General features: G+C 46.3%; 1 protein-coding gene across 1 annotated transcript in view; it reads right to left on the bottom strand.

The window, feature by feature from the left end:
* Nucleotides 1–20,147, bottom strand: part of cdh23 (cadherin-related 23) — a 767,458-nt gene that overhangs the window by 83,526 nt on the left and 663,785 nt on the right. The window contains exons 37-41 of the mRNA XM_080215942.1: nucleotides 7,855–8,076; nucleotides 7,386–7,505; nucleotides 5,567–5,762; nucleotides 2,503–2,636; nucleotides 555–764 (exon numbers count right to left, since the gene is read on the bottom strand). Of these exons, the coding sequence (XP_080072068.1) occupies nucleotides 555–764; nucleotides 2,503–2,636; nucleotides 5,567–5,762; nucleotides 7,386–7,505; nucleotides 7,855–8,076 (882 nt within the window). The remainder of the gene's footprint in view (nucleotides 1–554; nucleotides 765–2,502; nucleotides 2,637–5,566; nucleotides 5,763–7,385; nucleotides 7,506–7,854; nucleotides 8,077–20,147) is intronic.

Below are 20,147 nucleotides of genomic sequence, written 5' to 3'. Positions count from 1 at the left end.
TGCCCATCTCCAGTTGCCCTTGAACTGAATGGCTCAGTAACCCATTACAGAGGGCAGTTAAAAGTCAACCACATTGCTGTGGCTCTGGAGTCACATGTAGGCCAGACCAGGTCAGGATGGCAGATTTCCTGCCCTGAAGGACATTAGTGAACCAGATGGGTTTTTCCGACAATTGACAATGGTTTCATGGTCATCAGTAGATTCTTAATTCCAGACATTTTTTATTGAATTCAAATTCCACCATCTGCCGTGGTGGGATTCGAACCCGGGTCCCCAGAGCATTAGCAGAGTTATTGGATTAATAGTCTGGCGATAATACCACGAGACCATTGCCTCCCCATGAAAGGAATTTCAAGGAATGGAGGAGGAGATACTGATACTGAGTGAAGTGGTGGAGGGATTTGAACATTTGGATAAAAGAGTTTTATCTGCCATACTAAGACAGATAGGACACAGAGGGTGATGGTTCAATGAAACTTTTGTGTTTTGTGGTTGTTTTAATGTTAGTATTAATCACGTCACATCCATGCAGTTGAGCCAATAAATTACTTAACTGTTTCATTGATGAAGAAGGCATTTCTCGTGTTGCCTGAGGTGATACTAAAGGTGAGGAGGGCGTTGCGGCCACTGTCAATATCGGTGGCCAGAACTCTGGCGATGCTTGTAGACACAGCTGTGTTTTCACTGATGGTGCAGTTCAGGGGGATGTTCTGGAGCACAGGATCATTATCGTTTATATCCAAGACACGCACACCAACCTGTATCTGCATGGAATAGAATCAGAGAACCTTACAGTCCATGAAGACTCCAGTCAGCCTTGCTGCCTCTGCCAGCTCTTTGGAAGTGGAATCCAATTTGTCTCACTCACTACCCTGCTCTTTCTCCCATTGCTACTGCAAATTTCTCCATTTCAAGCATCTACTTTCAGAATGTTACTACTGAATCTGTTCCTTTTCAGGTCTTACGGTGGCACTGTGGTTTGCACTGCTGCCTCACAGCACCAGGAACCCAGGTTCGATTCCCACCTTGGGTCACCATCTGTGCAGAGTTTGCACGTTCTCCCCATGTCTACGTGGGTTTCCCCCGAGTGCTCCGGTTTCCTCCCACAGCCCAAAGTTGTGCCGGTTAGGTGGATTGGCCATACTAAATTGCCACTTAGTGTCAGGGGGATTAGCAGTGTAAATATGTGGGGTTATGGGTGGGATTGTGTTTGGTGTGGACTTGATGGGCCGAATGGCCTCCTTCTGCACAGTACGGATTCTATGATTCCAGATCCCAATAACTAACTTAGAGTCATAGAGGTTTACAGCTTGGAAACAGGCCCTTCGGCCCAACTTGTCCATGCCGTCCTTTTTTTTAAACCCCAAATCAAGCTCGCTATGTGGAAACGTGCTACCCTCTTCCATTACTTTCAATCTGTGTCCTCTGCTCACTAACCCTTCAGCCAGTGTGGAAACAGTTTCTCCTCGTTTACTCATTAAAGACCTTCTTGATTTTGAACAATGTGTGTTAGCTGAGCCATTCCACCTTCCCCATTCTCACCAACCCTAATGGAGTTCCTTACCCTGGGCACCCAACCCAGCCCACCCTCCAAGACCTCGACTGTCACTATCTGGGAGATGCTGCAGGCAGCACCTCGTGGGATCAATTGCGAGTCGGCGACAGTTTCGGTTCACAAGTTAGAAACAGCAAGGTAGAGGCAGTGTCACAATCAGTCCAGAGAGAAATTATTATTTTGGTGAAGTAGGAGTAGTGCGGAAGGTGGTGGTGGCACGGTGGCACAGTGGTTAACACTGCTGCCTCACAGTGCCAGGGACCCGTCAAGAGTGCCGATGCAGACTCGATGGGCAAAATGGCCTCCTTCTGCACTGTAGGGATTCTATAAAATGTTTATCTATTAGAGTCACAAGTAGGCTTACATTAACACTGCAATGAAGTTACTGTGAAAATCCCCTTGTCACCACACTTTGGCACCTGTTCGGGTACACTGAGGGAGAATTTAACATGGCCAATTCACCGAACCAGCATGTCTTTTGGAACGCGGGGGGGAAACCGGAGCACCCGGAGAAAACCCACGCAGACACAGGGGGAAATGTGCAGAGTCTGCACAGACAGTGACCCAGGCCGGGGATGGAACTGGGGTTCCTGGTGCTGTGAGGCAGCTGTGCTAACCACTGTACCGCCCCCAAAAAGGCTTACGCATTCTCTCCAGTTTTTCCAAGTCTGGAAGTAACTCTACCAGCGGGTGAAGAGACAGCTCCAATGGGCATCATCTGCTGTCAGTTCACTGTAAAGCTAGTGCTGGTTTACTCCAACAGGGACCTGCTTTTCTAACACTGACTGGGGAATCATCTGTCTATACTTACTCACAAGTTACTGCCCAATAGAAGTCACTGTCTAAATATGTATGTGATTCACAAGAAGTGAAAGTTGATGACAGGAACGTGTTGTGTGCTAATATCAGAACAAAGCACTGGGAGTGTGAAGAAGTTCAGGACTAACCGTACTGCTCAGTGCCGGCGTTCCCCTGTCTTTGCCCATTATGGTCAAGTTATAAAACGCCACACTCTCCCGATCTAACTCAGCCTCTCTCCTCACACGAAGTTCTCCTTCCACTGGGGAAATAATGAATTCATCTGAAAATCAAAAGAAAATAAGGGAATGTTGGTCAGAAAATCTGCCCCTTGTTTCACATATAGAGACCATTGTGTATAAAATCCCAGTGGCACGCAACGCGTCACGGATTGGTAGCAATGCAAGGAGTTGGATTGGTCAGAATTTATGACTCTTGTTGGTCTCTCCGTTCTTCTTTTCTCTCTTTCCCACCAGTTTGCAGAATGGTACAACTCTTGTGTATTGTATCAATTGCCAGCTTTCCTGCCTAGGATCTTTTGCAATCGCTCTGTGTGTACAGAACATTGTAAGAAGTCTCACAACACCAGGTTAGAGTCCAATCAGTTTATTTGATAGTAATCACAAGGTTCTGAACCTTCCACACATCTGACAAAGGAACACTGTTTCCGAAAGCTTGTGTGATTACTATCAAATAAACTGGTTGGATTCTAACCTGGTGTTGTGAGACTTCTGTGTTTACCCCAGTCCAACACCAGCATCTCTACATCATGTACAGAACATTAGCAATATGGCAAGAAATGCTAACAATTAGGAAACACTTGCCCTCTGAAGGATTGTGAGCACTTTTTAAGATTACAAAAATAGCCTCAATTCTTCTTAAAGGGGAACTGTCCTGTTCCAAATTGCTTTGTGGAAACCTTATTGTTATTCCCCTCAGAATGGTTGACATCCTTAACATGGACAACACTCCCTCGCTACAATCAACTATAATAGTCTCACAACACCAGGTTAAAGTCCAACAGGTTTATTTGGTAGCACAAGCTTTCAGAGCTTTGCCCCTTCATCAGGTGAGTGGGACTTGTGTTCAGAAACAGGACATATATAGACACAAACTCAATTATTCCACAGGTGGAGGTCCACCTCGTGTCAAGCGAGGGGCATGCACACGGCGGGTCGTGCGTGGGCTGCTCTTGGAAGTCCAGGAGTGGCCTAGTACTTCATGTCGGTGTGTGTGCTTGATCCTGGACCGATAGACGGGCTCCACAACAGCTCAGTGACTAGCACTGCTAACTGTGCAGATACATGGATTTGGGCCTGTGTCTGTGGGAGTTTGCGCATTCTCCCTGTGGTTGCGTGGGTTTCCTCCGGGCGCTCCGGTTTCCTCCCACACCCCAAAGATGTGCTCTTAGGCTAATCGGTTTCCACCAAATTGACACTATTTCTTCCCTGAATCTGACTGAGTAGGGTCCCATTCGTAGACATGCAGGGTAGAATAGGTGTAGGGCGATGCGGCGGCGCGGGCTCGTTGGGCCGAAGGGCCTGTTTCCCGTGCTGGGTTGTTCTTTGTTCTTTAATTACAAGGATAATGAGTGGAATGTGAGTCTTAACAGGTATTCAAGTCTTTACAGATACAGACAATGTGAGTGGAGAGAGGGTTAAGCAGAGGTTAAAGAGATGTGAATTGTCTCCAGCCAGGACAGTGGGTGAGATTTTGCAAGCCCAGGCAAGGGACAACGTTCCGAAAGCTTGTGCTACCAAATAAACCTGCTGGACTTTAATCTGGCTTGTGAGACTACTTACTGTGCCTATCCCTGTCCAACACCGGCAACTCCACTTCATGACAATCAACTTTGACCTTGGATAGCTCCAAGGCTCAAGGCGTTTTCAAAAACTGTAACTGCACTGGATGGTGCTGCATGCATTCCATAGCTCAGTGGGTAGCACTCACACTCTTGAGTCAGAAGGTTGTGAGCTCAATTCCCATTTTGGCATCTGAGTACAGTCACTTAGAATGATCCTCCCTAACCAATACCGAGAGAGTGCTGCGCGGTTGGAGGTGCTGTCTCTCAGATGTGAGGTTAAAATGACCTCACTGGCTGTGCACAAGATTCCACGATACTATCCTGAAGTAGAACAGAGCGGTTCCCCTTGGCGTCCTGGGCAATATTTATCTGGCAATCAACATCACTTAACAGCAAACCCCCCCCCCTCCGCCCCCGCAATCTGGTCATTATCACACTGCTCTTTGTGGGAGATGGCTGGGAACAAACTTCCTAACGTTTGCACTTTATTGGCTGGGATTTAATACTTTGGGACATCCTTTGGTCATAAGTGGTGCTGTACAAATCATGAAATGGTGACTGCGCAGAGGGAGGTCAGTCGGCCCATCTGGTCTATGCCAGCTCTCTGAAGGACCAAGTCTTTCACTTGGATGTTAACTCCACACTAGTGACAACTGCTGACTCTTTGGCTGGGATCTTCTGGCCATTGCCGCTGGCAGGAGATGGGCCCCGGCAGTGGATTCCCCAGTGGCAGGATGGGGGAGTCACGCAGAGTGCTGTGGCGGGACTGGAAGACCTTGCCTGTGGACAGTGGTAAGTCACCTCCACCTTTGAAATCCCACCCACGATCAACTTCAACTTCACACAGTAAGAAGTCTCACAACACCAGTTAACGTCCAATAGGTTTATCTGATAGCATGAGATTTTGGAGCGCTGCTATGTTAGAGCATTGGCTGCACTTCATTGGCTGTGATTTAATACTTTGGGACATCCTTTGGTCATAAATGGTTTATGACGGTTTATGCTCCTGAAGGAGCGGCGCTCCGAAGGCTCGTGCTCCCAAATAAACCTGTTGGAATTTAACCTGGTGTTGTAAGACTTCTTACTGTGCCCACCCTAGTCCAGTGCCGACATCTCACATAGTCAGGGGTCTGCGAACATTCAAAAGGCCCAAAACATGACTGCTTGTGTGATTGTGCAGAATTCTTTTGCCCTTTGTTTCCATGGACGATTCAGTCACTTCATCTCACTGGATCTGCATGTACTCTCTCGTGAATGAGATTTCCCTTAAAGACATTCATATCATTGACCTCAGTTGACCTCAAACTTAAAACACAAACTTTAATTATTTGGAATTGAAGCTGTGATTATTTCCCGTGGAGTGTGCAGATTACTGATTGGCCCCTTGTTTGATAGAGTGCATAACTTACTTTGCTGAAACTTACTAAGGAGATCTCCTGCTATGATGCTATATTCTACTTGCCCATTTGGGCCGGAATCTTCATCTTCCGCAAGGAACGTCCACACTCTTGGACCTGGTTGACCCTCAGTGATGTCAAACGGACCCTCGTAAGTGTGGAGAAATCTTGGGGTTACATCATTGACATCATTCACATTGACACTTACCTACACCAGGAGAAACAGAAACAGATTTATCATTCTAATTCCAACAACTTTAATGTTTATGTTAATTGTTTCGAAAGCGAACTCGGTTTCAATTTCTGTCTGGGATAATTTGATCTGATAAAATTTTACTCCAATTGAAGAGGTGTTGTCACTCTTGTCACAGTTAGTAACCTACATGTGCCTCTCACAAGTAACATGCATCATGTGTAACACACCTCCTGACTCCCAAAAACCTTCCACCATCTACAAGGCACAAGGCAGGAGTGTGATGGAATATTCCCCACTTGTCTGGATGGGTGCACCTCCACAACACTCAAGAAGCTCACCACCATCCAGGACAAAGCAGCCCGCTTGATTGGCACCACATTCACCACCTTCAACATCCACTCCCTTCACCACCAATGCACAGTTGCAGCTGTGTGTATCATCTACACGATTCATTGCAGTAACTCACCAAAGCTCCTTCAACAGCACCTTCCAAACCCACAACCTCTACCACCTAGAAGGACAAGGGTAGCAGATACATGGGGAACTCCACCACCTGCAAGTTCCTCTCCAAGCCACTCACCGTCTTGACTTGAAAATATATCACTGTTCCTTCACATTTGCTGGGTCAAAATCCTGGAACTCCCTCCTAACAGCACTGTGGGTGTACCTACGCCACTTGGAGCTGCAAGAAGGCAGTTCACCTTCTTAGTGCTAATTAGGGACAGGTAATAAATACAGGGCCAGCCAGTAACTCCTACATCACAAATAGATCAGTCATGACTTAACCCAACGGTGAAACAGGCTTAAGGGGCTGAATGGCTCCTAGTTCACGTGTGGCTCTTCTAGAAGTTGCAGTTAGGCCAAACTGCTGCCTCACAGTGCCAGGGACCCAGGTTCAATTCCCAGCTTGGGTCTCTCACTGTCTGTGCAGAGTTTGTACATTCTCCCCATGTCTGTGTGGGTTTCCTCTGGATGCTCCAGTTTTCTCCCACAACCCAAAGATGTGCTGGTTAGATACATTGATCATAATAAATTCTCCTTTAGCGTATGCGAACAGGCAGCAGAGTGTGGCAACTAGGGCCACAGTAACTTCTAATTTTCCTCAAAGTTAATTTCAGTAATCAGGATGTTTTGAGCAACATCGTCTTATCGAGGTTCCACTTTCAACCTCAATAAAAGCATTTCCTTTTCTACTCACTGGAATTCAGAAGGATGTTGGGAAATCTTATAGAAGCATATAACATTATGAAGGGAATAGATAAGATAGAAGCAGGGAAGTTGATTCCACTGGCGGGTGAAACTAAAACCAGGGGGCCTGGCCTCAAAATAAGGGGAAGCAGATTTAGGGTTGAGTTGTGGAGGAACTTCTTCACCCAAAGGGTTGTGAATCTGCGGAACTCCCTGCCCAGTGAAGCAGTTGAGGCTACCTCATTGAATGTTTTTAAGGCAAGGATAGATAGATTTTTGAACAGTAAAGGAATTAAGGGTTATGGTGAGCAGGTGGGTAAGTGGAGCTGAGTCCACAAAAAGATCAGCCATGATCTTACTGAATGGCGGAGCAGGCTCGAGGGGCCAGATGGCCTACTCCTGCTTCTAGTTCTTCTGTTTTTATGTTCTTTTTGCAGGAGTACTTACAGTGACAGTGGAGGTCAGCCGGCGGAGTGGATTCGGACACTGGTCAGTGGCTGTAACGGTGAGGGTGTAGCGGCCATGGCTTATCTCATAGTCCAATTCCTTCACTGCTCTGATCTGACCCTGGAACAAGAGATTGAGATGATTGCATTTACTCCATACCCACACTGACCTTTGGGCACCCTAGGAATCTTTAGAAACTTTGTTTGGAGTCTTCTTAATATGACAAGAGAATGTGCACTCACTCTTGTTCTCCTCTTCACAAAGCAGAGTTTATTATTATGCTTCTGGTACATGGACCAGTGCCTCCCAACAGTGAGAAGCTTTATGTCGACATTCACAATTTCACCTTGCACAGTGACCTGGGTGATTTTCCTTCCACCTCACTGCCAGCCCAGCTCCCCAACCCCAACACATGACAAAGTCACGTCACTAATCCCCTTCCGGCAGCGCGGGAAATTCGAATACTCACCGTGACATTGTGGACAGTGAACGTGTCATAGACATTCCCATCCACAATGGCGTAGGTAACAGTCCCATTGGGGCCTTCGTCTCGATCTGCTGCACTCACTGTTACGTTGAAAGAATTCAAGGTAGACGGCCCTTCGTCCAGGGTGATTTCGTAGTGCGGTTGCCGAAAAGCCGGATGATTGTCATTCTCGTCCAAAATGTTTACATGTACTGTTGTCGTCGCCTGCAATGAATACAGGCTTAATCGCACAATTGTACAACACAGGAAGCTATTTGGCACAGCATGTTCATTGTTAGCTGGATTGTCATTGTGTGTAAGAGGTGTTCTGGGGAATTAATTATGTTCCTATAAATAGGAATAGACAAACTGTGGTTGTGGGGTTAGGAGGTCCATGTTTTTAATGTGTATATAAATAACTCATACAACTGTGTAAAGATTGGCTTGGTTCTATTCTTCACCGCCTGGCTCCACAGAATAGAACACCTGGCCTGATTCTCTAGAACAGCTGTCCAGTTTTTCTCGCTCTTTCCCCATAGCCGGCAAATGTTTTCTTTTCAAGTATGTACACCATTTCTTTTTGAATGTCGCTGTTGCGTTTGCTGCTGCCCACCTTTCCAGCAAGATCCTGACAACTCAGGCTGATCTCAGAACCTTGATTTAAAGGTTCCTACGACAATACCTTCCACAACCTCTACCATCTAGAAGGACATGCGCAGTGAATACCTGGGAACACCAGCTCCTGCAACTTCCCCTCCAAGCCACATGCCCACCCTGACTTGGAAATATATCAACGTTCCGGAATCAGTAATGGCGGCCACGAAGGTATCATTAATAGTTGTACAATAACTTACATTGATGTCCTTTAAGGAAGGAAATCTGCCCTCCTTACCTGGTCTGGCCTACATGGCACCCTGGTCCGACAGCAACGCCGTTGACTCTTAACTGCCCTTGGGGTCAACAAAGGGTGAGCAACAACTTCTGGCCTGGCCAGTGATTCCCACAACCTTTCAATGGTGACTGATCAGTATCCACCCGCCTTCGCTCTGTGACCCTCAATGTCTGAAATTTCCTTGTTTTTGTACTCCGCATGTTTATTTAATAAGTCAGGGATTCCAGATGCATTTAAAGTTAAAAATAAAACAAAGCATTCTCAACTTACCCTGACATGTTTAAAGAGTTTTGTGCTTAAACCTCCAAATCTCTCCTTTCCTGCACTCTGGCAGAACCCTTAAGAGTACTGACAGGCAGAGGGATCTGGGTGTACGGGTACACAGGTCACTGAAAGGGGCAACGCAGGTGGAGAAGGTAGTCAAGAAGGCATACGGCATGCTTGCCTTCGTCGGTCAGGGGATTGAGTTTAAAAATTGGCAAGTCATGTTGTGGCTTTATAGAACTTTAGTTAGGCTGCACTTGGAATATAGTGTTCAACTCTGGTCACCACACTGCCAGAAGGATGTGGAGGTTTTGGAGAGGGTACAGAAAAGACTTCCCAGGATATTGCTTGGTATGGAGGATATTAACAATGAGGAGAGGTTGGAGAAACTTGGTTTGTTCTCACTGGAATGATGGAAGTTGAGAGGAGATCTGATAGAAGTCTATAAGATTATGACAGGCATGGACAGTCAGAGTGGATAGTCAGAAGCTTTTCCCCAGGGTGGAAGGGTCAATTACTAGGGGGCATAGGTTTAAGATGCAAGGCACAAGGTTTAAAGGAGATAGACAAGACAGATTTTTTACAGAGGGTGGTGGGTACCTGGAACGCGATGCTGGAAGAGGTAGTGGAAGCAGATACGTTAGTGAGCTTTAAGGGGTGTCTGGACAAATACATCAATAGGATGGGAATAGAGGGGGATGGTCCCCAGAAGGGTAGGGGGCTTTAGTTAAGTGGGGTAGCATGGTTGGTGCAGGCGTGGAGTACTGAAGGGTCTGTTCCTGTGCTGTAATTTTCTTTGTTCTTTTTTCTAATTTGAAAGGATATCTTAGAATTCCTACAGTCCAGAAGGAGGCCATTTGGCCCATCGGGGCAACAATCCTACCCAGGCCCTATCCCCGTAACCCTACATATTCACCCCACTAATCCCTCTAACTACGGACCCCGGGCCACCAAGGGATACTAATTTAGCATGGCCAATCAACATAACCTGCATATCTTTGGAATTGGGAAGAAACTAGAGCACTTGGAGGAAACGCACGCAGACACAGGGAGAACGTACAAACTCCACACAGGCAGTGACCCAAGCTGAGAATCGAATCCAGGTCCCTGGAGCTAAGAAGTAGCAGTGCTAACCACTGCGACACCATGCTGGCATATGTTTTAAAGTTTTTTTTGCCTTTCCTCTCCAAATTGTGACAGAAGTTAAACATGTAATTACTGTACTTCTGGCTCAGATAAGCTGCAATAGTCTGGTCGACACTCTTAGCGAATGAACATTTGCAGTCCAACGATTGGTGTCTGATTAATCTTTCCATCAAGTTTGTGGACCGGCGGAGATATGTGCATGCCCAGGTGATGCACACCCGAACCGGATTATGTACAAGCAATGAGGTGATGGCGTAGTGGTATTATTGCTAGGCTATTAATCCGGAAGCTCAGCTAATGTTGTGGGGACCTGGGTTCGAATCCCGTACATGGCAGATAATAAAAAATATCTGGAATTAAGAGTCTACCATAAAACCATTGCCGATGGTCGGGAAAACCTGTCTAGTTCACTAATGTTTCTCAAGGAAGGAAATTTGCTGTGCTTGCCTGGTCTGGCTGATATGTGACTCCAGAGCCACAACAATGTGGTTGACTCTCAACTGTCCTCTGAAATGGCCTAGCAAGCCATTTAGTTCAAGGGCAACCTGGGATGGGCAATAAATGCCAGCCCAGCCAGCGACACCCATGTCCCACAAACGAATTAAAAAAAAGTCACAAAGTGCATGGGTTCGTGAAATGAAACTTCCGTCACTCGACAGCTCCAGTGACTGAACTGCTGAACCTAACACTAAACAGACCACATCTCGAGTGTGCCATAGCCATTTGGGAACTGTCCATGGCTAAGAATATTATCCTGCCTTGAGGCATTTCAGTGCCAGGCAGCTTGCTTTATTGCAAACAATTGCTTGTGAGATACCAGTCTCTCCCCAGTTGGCCAAGTTACTCAGGTAGGCGCTCTCCAGAACCAAAGACATGTTGATATGTCGCTATGAAATTTCAAAAAACAACTAACTATTTGGGCTTGACATATGTACATCAAGCCCAAAAGTGTCCAGATCACCAACAACCTGTCCTGGTCCCCCCATGCCGAAACCATAGTTAAGAAAGCCCACCAATGCCTCAACTTTCTCAGAAGACGAAGGAAATTTGGTATGTTCATTATGACTTCTATAAACTTTTATAGATGCACCATAGAAAGCATTCTTTCTGGTTGTATCACAGCTTGGTATGGGCTCCTGCTCTGCCCAAGACCGCAATGAACTACAAAAGATTGTGAACAAAGCCCAGTTCATCACACACACCAGCCTTCCAACCATTGACTCTGTCTACACTTCCCTCTGCCTTGGCAAAGCAGCCAGCATAATTAAGGGCCTCACGCACCTCTGACTTTCTCTCTTCCACCTTCTTCCTTCAGGAAAAAAATGAAAAAGTCTGAGGTCGCGTATCAACCAACTCAAGAACAGCTTCTTCCCTGCTGCCCTCAGATTTTTCAATGGATTTGCCTTGCGTTAAATTGGTCTTTCTCTACACCCGAGCTATGACTGTAACACTACATTCTGCACTTTCCCCTTTCTTTTTCTATGAATGGTATGCTTTGTATAGTGCGCAAGAAATAATACTTTTCACTGTATACTAATACATGTGACAATAATAAACCAAATCAAATCAAAGACCGTGGCATTTACAACCAAATTGTATACATCGCGATGTGCTTCCTTTGCACACTGCTTTCCCCTCTCCCCCACTCGTTGCCTTCCGAGGACTTATTGAAGGAAAATTGCTTGGAGTTTTTTTAACGTTCACGTGACTGTTGACAGCACTCATTGTGCGCCACCTGTGAAAGTTCCCCAAAGGTCTAAGGAGAGGAACCTTACAGATCACCAAACCCTCACAGTCCACGGCTGCCTACCCGTTGTGTGCTCTCCCTGGCCCACTGTCAGGTTGGATGTCAGAGGTCTAGAAAGGTGGGGATGGGAAAGAGTGCGTCAGAAACTCTTGTCTGATTGCCCTAAAGTCTGAAGCAATGTGACGGCTAATTCCTGGAAGTGGAGGCCAAAGAAATAACTAACATGTTGGCAGTCAGTCAGATAGCCAGCAGTTGCCAAGCTGATGCAGACGCCAGAGTTAACACTCTTGTTTAACTTGCTAGATTTCTGCAGTGTGAAACACACATCTGCAAGGGGGGTGAGTACGAGGAAGGCTGAAGTGCTTCTCACTCCAGGACACTCCATTCTTAACAAAAGCATGTTACCTTTACATAGCACCCCGGAACAGAGCGAAACATAGGGGATCGGCAGGGTGAACATGTGGGGTTATGAGAATAGGTGTTGAATTCGATTGTGGTTGGTGCAGACTCCATGGGCCGGATGGCCTCCTTCTGCACTGTGGGGATTCTACTGAAAACATTGCAAGGTATTTCGTAACTGTGCGATTGCACAGGCATTTGGCACTGAGTCACATCGTGGAGTATTCGAACAAATAAACACGATGACTAAGCCTCTAATATTAGCCAAAGTGTTGGAGACTTGTGGCTATGGTACACAGCCTTAGCATGATAACCATGCTTCCAGTGGCTGGGATGGGTGTAGGGGGGTAGGGTTTGGGGGAACAGAGTCTACACCAGTGATGGGCAATCTTGGCTAGTGAGTGGGCCGCGTGAGTGACCCCCTCCTTCACCTCAGTGGGCGGCAAGATTGAAATCAGGCATATTCACTCACCCCATGAAAATAATTAGCAGTGGTTAGCACTGCGGCTTCACAGTGCCAGGGACCTGGGTTCGATTCCAGCCTTGGGTGGAATCCTGAGATTCCACCTGTGTGGAGTTTGCACGTTCTCCCTGTGTTTGTGTGGGTTTTCTCCAGGTGCTCCGCTTTCCTCCCACAGCCCAAAGATTGTGTGGGTTAGGTTGATTGGCCATGATAAATTGACCCTAGAATCAGGGGGATCAGCAGGGTAAATGCATGGGGTTATGGGGATAGGGCCTGGGGGGGATTGTGGTCGGCGCAGACTCGATGGGCTGAATCCCCCATAGGGATTCTGTGATTCTATATTTAATACAGGCCAAATATTTCATAACGAGTTATAGAGAATGCTTAATCATTTGTACATTAATAGAACTATTGGGTTCAAATGGTTGAAACAAAATAAATATTTACCTTTTGGACACAGAGGGAGTGCACGGGTCTCACAGTCAATGTTGTGAGCCATCAGCACGCAGCTTACTTCACTCGCTCTTGCTTTATTTGTGAATCACTTCAGGTACACTGGTTGGGATGAAGCAGAGTGTGGTAGCCCTGCATGCGGACAAAATGTCTCGTGGGCTGCACACAGAATCCTGGTGGGCCGCATGTGGCCCCCCAAGGCTGTAGGTTGTCCACCACTGAGCTACACCAAGAGTAAAAAGTCTGACAACACCAGGTTTTAGTCCAACCTATTTATTTGATAATATACTCGCAAGCTTTCGAGGGGTTACCCTCTTCGTTCAGGTTCACCTGACGAAGAGGGTAACCCCTCGAAAGCTTGCGAGTATATTATCAAATAAATAGGTTGGACTAAAACCTGGTGTTGTCAGACTTTTTACTGTGTTTACGCCAGTCCAACGCCGGCATACCCACATCATGACTACACCAAGAGGACATGAAGGTTAAATGCCAGAGCTTCAGGACAGAGAGTGGGACACGTGCTTTTTACACAGAGGGTTATAAAGCTCTGACATGCCCCGGGAGTTAGAGACTATCACGATATTTCAGAAGGGTTGGATGGGTGGTTGAAGGATAGGGGAATAAGGGGATACGGCAGATAGAATGAAGACTACGGTTCGTGTAGTTTGGGTCGAATGAGCTGTTTAAGAAAGAACAAAGAACAGTACAGCACAGAACAGGTCCTTCTGTCCACCAAGTCCGTGCCGATACAGGTGCCTCTCTAATATTTTCTTGCCTCTACGTGGTCCATATCCCTCCATTTCCTGCCTATTCATGTATCTATCCAGATGCCTCTTGAACATTGTTATACAATCGGCTTCCACCACTTCCTCCGGCAGCACGTTTCAGGCATTCACCACGCTGTGTGAAAAACTTGCCCCTTACATCTCTTTTACAGCTCCCCCCTCTCACTTACAGCCTCTGCCCCCGAGCAATTGACCCTTTGACCCTGGGAAAAAGACTCTGACTATCCACTCTACCCAAGCCTGTCATAATCTTGTAAACCTCGATATCAGGGCCCCCCTCATCCTCTGATGCTTTAATGAAAGTGATATAAATTTGCTCAACCTTTCTTCGTAATCCATTTCCCCCCAAACCCTTGCAACATCCTGGTAAATCTCTTCTGCACCTTTCTGAATGCATCAACATCCTTCCGGTAGTGTGGCGACCAGAATTGTACACAATACTCCAAATGTGGCCTAACCAAAGTCTTATACAGCTGCAATATGGTTTTCCAATTCCTATATTCCACACCCTGACCGATGAAGGCCAGCTTGCCATATGCTTTCTTGTCCATCTGAGTTGCCACTTTCAGGGAATGGTGGATTTGCACGCCCAGATCCCTCTGCATGCTAATATTTCCAAGGGCGTTACCATTTACTGTATACTTTCCTTCTGCAGTAGACCTTCCAAATTGCATCACTTCCCATTTGTCTGGGTTAAGTTCCGTCTGCCATCTTTTGGCTCAGGTCTCCAGCCGCTTTATATCCTGCTGTATCCTCTGATAATCCTCCTCACTATCCACTGTTTCCCCAAATTTTGCATCATCTGCAAATTTACTAATCAGAACATTTTTCCTCCAAATCATTGATATAAATTTTTATTCAACTCCCTGTCCCTGATTTTGGGCTCATTTCTTTCAGTCACTCTGACAAGTCGATGACATTTCACATTCAGCCAAAATTATATTCCTGAAGCTTTTGAGCCTTTGAATGAATGTTCAGCTCAAACTACGAAATAGAACTCGCTGTCCAATCGCTGCTGTAATTTGTCTTGCTGCTGCAGAATGTGCACCGTTCCCTGAGCAGTTAGTAAATTACTTTAAACAAAACAAAAACACACACAATCTGAAACAGGACGCTGACATCAGAAGCTCAGTGGGAGGTGGCTTCAAGTTTGTAGGTGGCATCAAACAAAGTGGGCAGTACAGTGGCACAGTGGTTAGCACTGCCACCTCACAGCGCCAGGGACCTGGGTTCGATTCCCGGCTTGGGTCACTGTCTGTGTGTGGAGTTTGCACGTTCTCCCCGTGTCTGCGTGGGTTTCCTCCGGGTGCTCCGGTTTCCTCCCACATTCCGAAAGATGTGCTGGTTTATGTGCATTAACCGGAACAGGTGCCGGAGTGTGGCGACTAGGGGAACTTCACAGTAACTTCATTGCGGTGTTAGTGTAAGCCTTACTTGTGACGAATAAGTAAACTTTAAAAAAAACTTTGGAATTGGAGGGTGGTTTGGAACCTGAAGACAAGTAACAGAGAGGCACAAACTGACCCCCATGTCATAAGTGCAGATTATCAGGAAAGGCGGCAAAACTTTGCAGTATTTACTTACAAATGAAAACAATCAGAATGTATTCCCACTACAGGACTCTAAAACAGTAAAGTTTTTGAATCTGAATGATAGCATCAACTCTGTGTATAAAATCCAGAAATATAACTTCAAACTTACAGTAGGACAGGTGCTCCAAGTTAGAATGGAGGTTAAAAATAATAATCAAATATTAGATAGATAAGTGTGACTGTGGTAGGCCGAGATTTCCTGGGAAGACACTGTAGGGACGTTCCTTGCATCACCTTCCAAACAACAGTTTTATAACATATCTGATATGAACTGGGTCTTTCTTTCTAAAAGGAAGATTTATATTTCTACAGCACCATCCACAAACACATGTCCCAGAGCATATTACTACCTACATGCTCACTGTTGTAATGTAGCATTCCAACTGGGCACATCAAATCCACCAAGCAACATGATAACGGCCGGATAATCTGCATTTCCTTGAGTGACGTTGACCGAGGGATAAAGAATGGGTTGGGGACAAAATGATATAGGACTGTATGATTTTTTTTTGCGTTCATTGCAGAGGGGCAAACAGGATTTTGCTTTAACATCGGTCGGTATAGACTTAATGGGCCAAATAGCCTCCTTCTGTATTGTAGGGATTCCATGATTCTGAAAGATAACACCTCCACCAATGCAGTAGTGGATGGATGAGCTGAAATTGACCGCATATCCTGTCTCATCTGAGGACAAGTGACATCTGGATGGGAGCAACCAAGATTAAGAATACAACATTCTGGAGCTCATGCCTAATGATTACATTTGCCTTCTTCAAACTGTGTTGAAGGTTTTTTATTTGTTTGTAAGAGAGTGAATTCCATAAGACCTTAAGATATAGAATTAGACCATTCAGCCCATCAAGTTTGCTCTGCCATTCAATCATGGCTGATATGTTTCTCAACCCCATTCTCCCGCCTTTTCCCTGTAATCTTTGATCCCCTTACCGATCAAGAATCTATCTGTCCCTGTCTTAAATACACTCAATGACCCGGTCTCTGTGGCAATGAATTCCACAGATTCACCACCCTCTGGCTGAAGAAATTCCTCCTCATCTCAGTTCTAAAGGGTTGTCCTTTCACTCTGAAGCTGTGCCCATTGCTCCTAGTCTCTCCGACTAATGGAAACATCTTCCCCACATCCATTCCATCCAGGCCTTTCAGTGTCCTGAAGGTTTCAATGAGATTGCCCCCTCATCCTTCTAAACTCCATCGAATGCAGGCCCAGAGTCCTTGAAATCTCCTTGAATGTCAAGCTTTTCAATCCCGGGATCATTCTCGCGTTCCCAGAATCATCTCCACCCAGCCTGCCATTCATCTCTCAGCTATCTGCTAGCCAAGCAATGATATGCCTGCTTCAAATTAGTGCAATGGGGAGGAGATACAAATAATTCTAATGAACAGTATGAGGCCAAACTTTGTAGACAGATGTTCTAATCCTATTTTCGTTGGATTCTGAAGTCTGCAGTGATGTTAGTTACATGCACACAGTTTGCCCCACTGTGCAAAAGGAACAGATTTTGCAAATGTCATTGCAAAACTATTTCACTTCCACTTCCTCCTGCCCAGAACGTGTTACATCCTCGCGTTCACATTCAACAGGTTCAGGAGACAATGACGTGGACTAAGACAAGAAACTGAGTACTTTCCAAAAGTCAGCCAGGTTCCAGAATACCCTGCCACCTTCCATTGATATTTATTCCCTTCACTCTGAGAATTTACAGACAAACCTGTAAAATAAGAGCAGAAGTAGGCCATTCGGCCCTTTGAGCCTGCTCCTCAAATCCCTTCTAATTCTTTACCTTTAATCTATGACTCTAGTTATTGACCCTCAACTGAGGGGGAAAGTTTCCCACTCCCCCACGTCCCTCATAATTCTGTACGCCTCAATCAGGTTCCACCTCAGCCTTCTCTGCTCTAAGGAGAACAACCCCAGCCTAACCAGTCTCTTTGGTCCTCTCAAACCTCCTCCCAACCTACTTTACGTCACCCTATTGAGAAAGGCTTTCTCCCTCAGGTTTTTAGCTAACTGGCACAGCACCGTGGCACAGTGGCTAGCACTGCTGTCTCACAGTGCCAGGGACCTGGGTTTGATTCTGGCCTTGGGTCACTGCCTGTGTGGAGTTTGCACGTTCTCCCCATGTCTGCCTGGGTTTTCTCCAGGTGCTCCGGTTTCTTTCCACACTCCAAACGTGTGCGGGTTAGGCTGAGTTGCCATGCTAAATTGACCCTAGTGTCAGGGATTAGCGGAGTAAATGAGAGGTAACGGGAGTGGGGCCTGGGTGGGATTGTGGTTGGTATGGATTCAAGGGGCCGAATGGCCTCCTTCTGCACTGTAGGGATTCTATAACTGTCCCTTAATGGTGTTTATGCTACTCACCTCCAATGTTCCTGTGGTAGTGAGCTCCATCCTCTCTTGACAATGTATGACAGGGCAATCAGCTTCCCCAGTGAACCTCCAAACCATATTTAATTTTCCCACTCATCGGGCCAAGCTCTCAGAAGTGAAAATCTCCGACTTCCCGCCAACAACCCTGTCCCTGGGAATTGGAACGGACATCAGGAGTGTGCTATCCTGGCCTCCAGTGGTTCTGTCCCACGGAGTAACAGCAATTTTCTTTGAACGTGGCTATTAATTAGTTTTAAATATATTCGAGACGGAAAGATAATCGTGCGACTTCTTAGAATCCCTACAGTGCAGAAGGAGGCCATTTGGCCCATCGAGTCTGCACTCCCAACAAGACTGTATCCTCATCGCCCCATGCATTTACCCTAGTTAGTCCCCCTGACACTAAGGGGCAATTTAGCACGGCCAATCCACCCAGCCCGCACATCTTTGGACTGTGGGAGGAAACCAGAGCACCCGGAGGAAACCCAAGCAGACACGGGGAGAATGTGCAGACTCCACATAGACAGTGATCCAAGTTGGGAATCAAACCCGGATCCCCGGCGCTGTGAGGCAGCAGTGTGAGCCACTGGGTCACCCCAACTTCAACTGAAAGTAACCAAATAAATCCAGGCACTTGACCCTCTCAGGTGGATATAGAAGATCTCACACCACTCTGGCAAATGGAGGAGATCTCCCCAGTGCTTATTCCGCAATCGTAATGGCTGAAAAATTGAGGATCAGATAAAGTTCATTTATTAGTATCACAAGTAGGCTTACATTAACACTGCAGTGAAGTTACTGTGAAAATCCCCTAGTTGCCACACTCCAGTTCGGGTATGCTGAAGGAGAATTTAGTATGGCCAATGCACCCTAACCAGCCCATCTTTTGGACTGTGGGAGGAAACCAAAGCACCCGGAGAAAACCCACGCAGACATGGGGAGAACGTGCAAACTCCACACAGACAGTCACCCAAGCCGGGAATTGAACCGGGTTCCTGGTGCCATGAGGCAGCAGTGCATCATTATCCCATCGTTGTTTGAGGGAATTTGCTGTGAGCAAATTGACTCCTGCGTTTCCTGTGTTGCAGCATTGACTGCACTTCAAAGGGACTTCATCAGCCAAAGTTGTGAAAGGTGCTATATAAATGCAAGTCTAAGTCGGTTAGGATTATGTTCACTGGAGTTTAGAAGAGTGAGAGGGCACCTCACAGAAACTTATAAAATTCCAACAGGGTTAGACAGGGGAGATTCAGAACAAATGTTCCTGATGGTGGGGGAGCCCAGAACTAGGGGTCATAGTTTGAGGATAAGGAGTAAGCCTTTTAGAACTGAGGTGAGGGGAAATTTCTTCACCCAGAGATGAATATGTGAAATTCACTACCACAGAATGTAGTTGGGGCCAAAACATTGTCTGATTTCAAGAGGAAATTAGCTCTAGCTTTTGGGGCTAAAGAGATCCAGGGATATGGGAAGAAGGAGGGGATCAGGATATTGAATTTGATGATCAGCCATGATCAAAGGGAGTGACACAGCAGGGTCGAAGGGCAGAATGGCCTACTCCTACTTCTAGTTTCTATGTTTAAGCCTGTCTTTCTCACTAAAAAAAACCATCAATCTGATCTCAGTCACCCCTGCACAGCACAAAGCACTGATGAGTGTCGTGGGCACACTTGCCATGTTAGGTATTGGCGCAAGTGGAGCTAGGCACTGAGCAGGTGCCAGTTTTCACCTGTGCACTGACAGTAAAAACACTAAGAACCTATTTTCTATCTTGACATTTCTTGAGTTGCAATCAAGTTTTGGGTGGTTTTGTGGCACAGTGGTTAGCACTGCTGCCTCACAGCACTGGGGACCCAAGTTCAATTCCGGTCTTGGGTCACTGTCTGTGTGGAGTTTGTATGTTCTCCCCGTGTCTGCAAGGGTTTCCTCCAGTTGCTCCTGTTTCCTCCCACACTCCCAAGATGTGTGGGTTAGGTAGATTGGCTGTGTTAAATTGTCCCTTAGTGTCTCAAGATGTCTACTTTAGATGGATTGACCATGGTCAGTGCACGGAGTTACATGGGTAGAGTGGGATCGGGTCTGGGTGAGATGCTCTTTCAAAGAATCGGTGGGCTGAATGGGATTCTATGGGTTCTATGAAAATGGAGAGGAGTGTTGGTGTCATGATAC

Source organism: Carcharhinus amblyrhynchos, chromosome 31 (genome assembly GCF_965287045.1).
Source record: "Carcharhinus amblyrhynchos chromosome 31, sCarAmb.v2.hapA, whole genome shotgun sequence".
Taxonomy (NCBI): domain Eukaryota; kingdom Metazoa; phylum Chordata; class Chondrichthyes; order Carcharhiniformes; family Carcharhinidae; genus Carcharhinus; species Carcharhinus amblyrhynchos.
The sequence above is the reverse complement of the archived record's forward strand: the minus strand, read 5'-3'. Positions and strand labels throughout refer to the sequence as shown.